At 46.9% G+C, this 7500-nt stretch overlaps 1 protein-coding gene across 3 annotated transcripts in view; it reads left to right on the top strand.

Moving 5' to 3' along the window:
• Nucleotides 1–7500, top strand: part of LOC125302572 (MICOS complex subunit mic25a-like) — a 52950-nt gene that overhangs the window by 25526 nt on the left and 19924 nt on the right. For all 3 annotated transcript variants that reach the window (XR_007194926.1, XM_048255833.1, XM_048255832.1), the window contains one exon: nt 3846–3916. Coding sequence is in view for 2 of the 3 variants with exons in the window: in XM_048255833.1 (XP_048111790.1) it covers nt 3846–3916 (71 nt within the window). In the remaining variant the exon portion in view is untranslated. The remainder of the gene's footprint in view (nt 1–3845; nt 3917–7500) is intronic.

Here is a 7500-nt window from a genome sequence, read left to right as displayed (position 1 = left end):
CGCTAGGAAAAAATGGTGCCGGTCAAAGTGATTCGTTTTCCGCACATTTTGATGATATGCCGGTCAAATGTCCTATTATCGCTTCTTAATTACCTAGTCAAGTTGAGGAACACTGGAGACAGGCTATGTAGCTTAAAGAATGACATAATTAGGCTGAATAGAATGCAACATGTTCATTAGCCTAACCTACGTAAACATGCCTAACAAGATCTAGCCAGTATGTATGTTTTCATGGACAGCAAGAGTCCGCTTCGTTCATTGTTTTAAAAGGCTCACGTTGTTTGTTGCTGCTACCCGTTATCTCCAGTGGTGACTGTTTAACTTGCACAGATCTTTACACAAAGAATGGCGCTCACACCACTACCCCTAATGCTATGCCTCTTTATTTGATAACAATAAATTAAGAAATATTTCCTATTCTGGGAAATGTTTAGTTTCTTTTTCTTTCGGTCCGCGGTTCAATGATATCGTTTAATTGTGCGGGAAATTATCCGTGTGACAGTGTCTTGGAGCGGCCGCAACCCCGCAACTCCACTTCCAACGTCATGATTCCGACAGATACGCCCGACACTTATGCTTTTCATCTGGTGGTGGTGGAGTTGACCGGACATCTGAGGCTTCAGACGTTACCAATTTATCATCATCCATCGCGTCTGGCCTCTGAAAAACTTTTAAGGCTAGTCTGCCTGGGCCTGGCCATGTTTGAACCGCCTCACTCATTTGTTTGTTGTTTAACATGGACGTTTTAAGCGTGCGCTTCGTATTTGAAATGCAGAATAGGCTATGCGTGTTGTTTAATAGCTTTCAAACGGTAGAGTCTGTACATTTAAAAACATAGCCAAAGGACGTATTGCTTTAATATAGGCATACATTTTAAGGCTTATTCTCAAATTCGGATTGCGTTAGGGGGACGGGATTATTAGCCAATTTCAATCTGACAATTTGACCGGAGAGATTTAATTTTGTTGGACATTTCATTTTTTTTCCGGTCAATGTCCGGTAATTACCGGACAACGGAAACCCTGACACACACACACGCACACACATAAACACATTAGCACACATATGTAGGCCATATCTTCGCCAGCTCAAACCCGGGCAGATCTTGACAAATGTGCTTGTTCACCCCGCACTTTAAAGATGCCAATACAGACGCTTAGCATCACACAAGTTCTTACAGACGCTTAGCATCACACAAGTTCTCTCTCTCTCTCTCTCTCTCTCTCTCTCTCTCTCTCTCTCCCATTCCTCCACTTCTCTCTCACTCACACACTCATACTCTGTCTCTCCCCTATCTTTCCTTTTGGTTCAACTCGAGCGCTGTCTTATCAGTTCACACTCTCTGGGCGTGTGTATTTGACGTGGGCACCTCTATTTGTGTGAGGAGGCTGCTGTGTGTGTGTGTGTGTGTGTGTGTGTGTGTGTGTGTGTGTGTGTGAGTGTGACTGACTGGTTGAACAGTGGCTCTTCTTTGGGAGAGAAGAAAAAAATTATATAAATATAAGAAATCAGCATACAGGCGCTAATCCCCCCCTGCTTTGCTTTGTTAAGTGTGTGTGTTTTTGAGACACACACACACACACACACACACGGTTGGAGGAAGTGCAGTAATCCCTGGGTGTGTGTGTGCTCCAGCGTGAAAAGCACTCCCCTGACATCGGCCCATCTGAAGCCTGCTGCCACTGGAGCACGGAGCCGCGCCGAGCTAATCCACCACAGACCCCCTCGCTCTCTCACTTTTCAACACAAACATACACACACACACACACACACACAAACATTCACACACACACATCTCTGTTTGTCATACACACACACACTTCTCTTTCTTTCTCTCTTTCTCTTTCTCTCTCACACACACAATATATACCTTTCTCTCTCTAACACACACACACACACACACACACACACAGAATCTCTGGATGTGTATGAGACACAAAAACACACAGTGGCGTATCTGTGTTTCTCTTTCTCAGCGTCTCTCTGGTGCTCTTTCTGTCTCCTCTCCCCTCCACCCTCCACTACACTCACTCTGTCTGCCTCATACAGCTGAAGGTGTGTGTGTGGGTGTCTAGGGATTTGGGAATATGTGTGTGTTAGGGAGAGAGAAAGCAAAACTGTTTGTCTTAGTGTGTGTGTATGTTGTGTATGTTGTGCGCATGTGTGTATGTTTGAGAGCACGAGTGCACCCATTTTTGTGTGGGCTGCATGGTTTCATTTGAGCCTGCATTTTTTGTGTGCACTCGAGTCTAAGCCTGTGTTTGTTTAGTGTGTGTGTGTGTGTGTGTGAGAGAGAGAGAGAGAGAGAGAAAGAAGGGGAGAAGGAGGGAGAGTGATACACAGAGGGATATTCTAAAAATCTTAAAAGCATGCAAAAATAAATAAATAAAAAAAGTACAAATCTCCGGATGCAGCACGCTGGGATATCGAGGAAAATGTTTTAATAAGCAATTTCGGAAATGTGTTTTTGTTTGTCGGCCCGCTTTTGATTTCCCTGTGGGAGCCTGTGGAGAATGCATCCTGCCAAAGTGCTATTACCCAGCATCCCCTGCTGCGTTGGGGCAAGCAGGTCCGCAGGCTCTCCCTCTGGCTTTCACTCACATACACACACGCGTACACACACACAGACAGACAGACACACGCACACACGCACCCTCTCAGTCTCACCTCTGCCACCGTGCCACCATGTTGAGCACCAAGCCTAGAACATAACTAATCACCCAGATCTCCCCTCGGCTGCACGCTGTGGACTAATGCCTGCAGGGCTTTGGAGCTGCTTCCGTAGAGGCGGTGTACCTAGAAACCGTAGCGTGTTGACTGGACGTGCCTACTCGCCGCCAGCCTCCTCGCCTCCCATCTCTCATCAGGCTCCCCTGGACAGAGACTGAATAGCCCCCAAGCGTCCAGCATCGTCCCTGAATGAGTAATCACCGCATGCAGTCAGTGTGTCTGGTAGAGCAGGCGCACACACTGCAGCAGCACCATCATGCAGTGGCGTCCTTTTCCTCCTGCTTGGGCTATTTTTTGGGATAGTTTTTTATTGTGTGTATGTGTGCCAGTTTTGTAGCATTTGCCATGATTGTTGCAGGCTGGGGGAGTTGGCACCAGGGTCAGTGGCATTTGTACCGGAGTGCCATCTAGCATCTCCTCTGCAATGGGCAGTGGCGGGGGCACGAGGGTTGGGATTGGGGGGTGGGGGTGGGGGGTCTCCCTTGGGATTCTCCTGCCCCCCTCACCCCCAGCTTGGTTTGTCTTTTGCACCACTCTCTGCCTCCCCTAAGTGGTAATTGGTATCTAAATGCCAGCGCCCGCTGCACTAAATAAAGCTTTATGGGGTGTCGCGCTAGCTGCTGGAAGCCCCCACAGAAGCCCTGTGAGGAGCACACGGGGTCACAAACACACCCTCGTCTTTATGGTCCTTCATTTACCAGGGCTGCGCCAGAGCTCCTGCTGCTGACACTCACACTCGCTTTCCTGTTTCTTTTCTGTTGTCGCCCACTCTCCCCATAGCTTTAGAAGGTGCCTTTTTATTCCTCTTTGCTAGTTGTTTGCATCTTTTTACAATCAAGGTAATTAAGTCAGATGTTTTTTTTTTTTAAATATATATTTTTGGGGGTCGGGGCTCTGGTGGATGTGACATTTTTCGGCACATTTTTCCACTTCAAGTAAAGAACTGCTGCCATCACTCACTGCTTTCTATGCCACAATCAGACCGCTTTCAGAATAAGCAGACTTTAGACATGGCACAGCTTTCAACGTGCATTTGTCCTTTTGTGCATTTAATCATTTGTGTGTGTGTGTGTGCATGTGTGCATGTCTGTGTGTGTGTGTGTGTGTGTTCACAGAACTTGGATTTCTACCAGCAGGCGGCCGACCAGTACAACCAGGCTGCAGTCAAAGCAGAGGACCACATTAAGTAAGTAATGCACACAGGCCACGCCTCCCACCGCACTCAGAGGTTCCTCCTAAGGTACTGCAGATACAACAGTATGTCACACGCCATTATCGGTTATCTATTTCTGTACAGGAGGAAACGTTTCAACTTTTCTAGACACACACACAAGTAACTTCATACAGTGAATGTGGGCGTATCGGAGCAGTGGAAGCGCTACCGACTGCCAATCAGCCGGTTTGATCCCCTGCTGCGTGTGGCGTTGAATAGAAAGCGTCTCTTTACTTTGCGTTCACATGACTTAAATACAGTATATGCCACTTAGTGTAGCCACAGTCTCCAGCGAGCTCTGGTTGTGCTCTGCCTCTCTCAGCCGCTGTTTTCACTATGTTTTGTCATTGTGCCCTCTGGGTGTGGGATGAAACCTCTTCCTCCATTCCAAGCCAGCGTGTTCAGAAGGCCTGGCGTTGTCATGAAACCTCCTTTTTGGTTTCCCCACCGTCTTGGCTCGATTTATTGATCAGCGGTCTGGAGTGAGGGCTCCCCTTACCGTCAGTTCGAAGCCCCTAATGAGAGAGAGAGAGAGAGAGAGTGTGCATGGGAGACAGTCTGAGCAGAGAGAAGATGAATAGAGTGAAAGAAGATTATTGGGGTGCATGGGAGAGATATAGAGGGAAGAAAGAAAAAGAGAGAATAAAGAAAGAGAGAGAAGCGAGAGAGAGTCACATGGGAGAGGAAGAATTTTTAGATATTGAGAGCAGAGAAAACAATTGGAGAAATTAATGCATGGGAGAAATTGTTGAAAGAGAAAGAGAGAGAGAGAGCAAGAGAGGAGAGAGGCATGGGAGAGAGAGAAAGAAAGAGTGCATGGGAGAGAGAGAGAGAGAGAGAAAGAAAGAGGCATGGGAGAGAGCTCAGAGAGAGTGCATGGGAGAGGCGAGGCTGGGGGTGGGGGGTTATGGTGCGGCTGTGCCACGGGCCGCTTCTTCCGTTTCGTCCGGTGGAGCTCGCAGGGGTGACGGGAAGAGGCGCGGCTTATGGCTTTCGCTCGACTCCCGATTTGTCACTCAGAATAACTGAGTCACCCTCGACAACCAGCGCTGCCGTGGCCAGTGCACCTCATTCTCCCTGACGGAGGAGATTCTGCTGTCTCTGTGCCTAAGATGGATTCTCATCCTCTGAGCCTCTCTTTCTTTCCTTCTTTCTTTCTTTCTTTCTTTCTCTCTCTCTCTCTCTCTCTTCATCCCTCCTCGCCCCTCTCCTCCTTGTTCCCTGGGCGCGAGAGGTGATGCGTGACCATTGGCGCGGCTTTCATTAAGTGCGATGCAGCACACTGGAGCAGGCAGGGATTTGCCACAGCTTTCCCCTCCTGAGAGCATCCCTCCACCCCACTCCTGTCCCACGCTCCGCATCACCCTGCGCATAATTACCGGATTTATTGTATTTGAATAATTGGTGACCTTTCGAGCGGCGTATGAGCCTGAATAAGGCCAGCGTTTAATTGTGGGGGGTGGCACTGGCGAGGGGAGGGGGGTGTCGCACGGGACGGGGGTTATCGGGGAGGTTTGGGCTGCAGAGAGGCGCGGATTGAAGTCACTCGGCCTGCAGAGAGTGACTGCCAGGGCGGCGCCAGGCTTTGCCCGAGCAGGTGCATCAGGGCGCGGAAAGGGGTCCCGGAGTGGATAACGTCCAGCTTCTTTGGACTTAAGGGCGAGGCGATGCGATGCGATGCGGAGAGCTTGTGCCCGGCGCGCTGCCCTCCTCTCTCACTCGCGCTGTCCCTCCTGTGCCACCGCCTGCCCGTCTTCGCGCCCTCATTTTGTCAAAAGACGTCATCCAGTCCGTTCTCTTGGCCTCACTCACTCTGCCTCTTTCTTTTCTCTTCTCTCCTCTCCTCTTGTCCACATAGCATAGCACACATGTCAAATGAAGCGCAGTGTGAGTGCACAGTGCTCAGTACAGCCACTCTCGTTGTTTAGAAAGAGTAGGCAACAGTGACGCCACATCTTCTCTGCGTGGGTCATTTGGTTTCATCATCTATTTAGAAAGCATGTTTTTACTGTCCAGTTCCCAGGTAGTAACATCATTTTAATCATATGCATATTTTATAACTTAATAACAGGGACTGCTATTGCAGTTGGCTTTAATGGCAAACATTGTTAGGCAGTGTCCGTAAATGCTTTTTAATGACGTGCAAAGATGAAGTTCATATCTGAATAATTAAGCTGAATTTTAGCCTTTGTTATGCCATGTTTCAAAATTACCCCCACCATTATGGTGTCTCTGTTTATTTTCTCATAAGAGCAAAGCAGATTTATGAGGCAATAAGAAGTAATGCTTTATCATGGAATACTGGGGCAAGTTTGAGACACTGGTATGCAGTGTGAGACGTGAGCCCATGGGCATTGTGAGACCATGGGCAGTATGAGACCATGGGCAGTATCTCAATCGGACAGCACGGTGTGAATGTATTGAGCAGTAATGCACTCGAGACTTTCAATCGAGTACCATGGGCCATGCAGTTGACTGAGAGACATCACGACGGGATGTTCCCAAAGGTTACATCATTAAGATGATAGAAGATGATAGTCTGGTCAGTTCTATGATTCCTAGTGCTGCTGTTGTTATATGATTAAGATGATGGAATATGATAGTCTGGTCAGTTCTATGATTCCTAGTGCTGTTGTTGTTATATGATTAAGATGATAGAACTGACCAGACTATCATATTCTATGATTCCTAGTGCTGTTGTTGTTATATGATTAGGATGATGGAATATGATAGTCTGGTCAGTTCTATGATTCCTAGTGCTGTTGTTCCATTCTGTTGTGTTGGTCACTTCTATGATTCCTAGTGCTGTTGTTGTGTCCATTCTGTTATGTGTTCATTGCTACGCAGTCTAATAATAACATTTGAGTGTGTTTATACTTGTGTGCTAATATGTCAGTGTAGCTCTGCCCTTCACAGCACTAATTGAGAAAAAATAATCACATTAGATAAATCTAATTTATATAGAATTTAGTTTGTAAATGTTACTGAGAAATATGTTAGCCTTTCCTGCTTCAGCTCCGAACTGTAGTTTGGGTCATTACAGAATTCTCCGGAACGCAGTTACCAATGGCCTTCATTTTAGGTAGTGAGCAACAGGTCGATGGAAGGCAAAGCTTCGGTTTGAGGAGTTGCAGCTTTATTCAATGACCAACTTCTAGCTGCATGTGTTTACACTCTCTCTGGCTCTAGCACTCTATGGACCCTTTCAAGAGAGTTCCATTATCAGCATCATAGTTGGCCCCACAAGACTTCCTTTTTAACATTCCATATGTTATCTTAATGCAGAGGAAGTAGATTGGGGCCCAAATAGAACTTTCAAGCATTGTTTTTGTTTACCTTGTTGAAACGGTCTATAGCCACAGTCGTTGGCTGCAATACAGGACTGGTATGAGTTCTGGCCATTGCTGGTGATGGGCTTAGATAAAATCTAAGGCATTCAAATTGAGATATCATAGGACTTATTCAATATTTTCACGCCAAATTGACATTTTGTGAGAAGATAGGCATACATTAAATCAAATTTATTTTCATCTGGCAAATAGCGAATAGCAATAACT

This window comes from Alosa alosa, chromosome 10 (genome assembly GCF_017589495.1).
Source record: "Alosa alosa isolate M-15738 ecotype Scorff River chromosome 10, AALO_Geno_1.1, whole genome shotgun sequence".
Classification (NCBI taxonomy): Eukaryota; Metazoa; Chordata; class Actinopteri; order Clupeiformes; family Clupeidae; genus Alosa; species Alosa alosa.
Note: the sequence above shows the minus strand (reverse complement) of the source record. Positions and strands in the feature narration are given on the sequence as shown.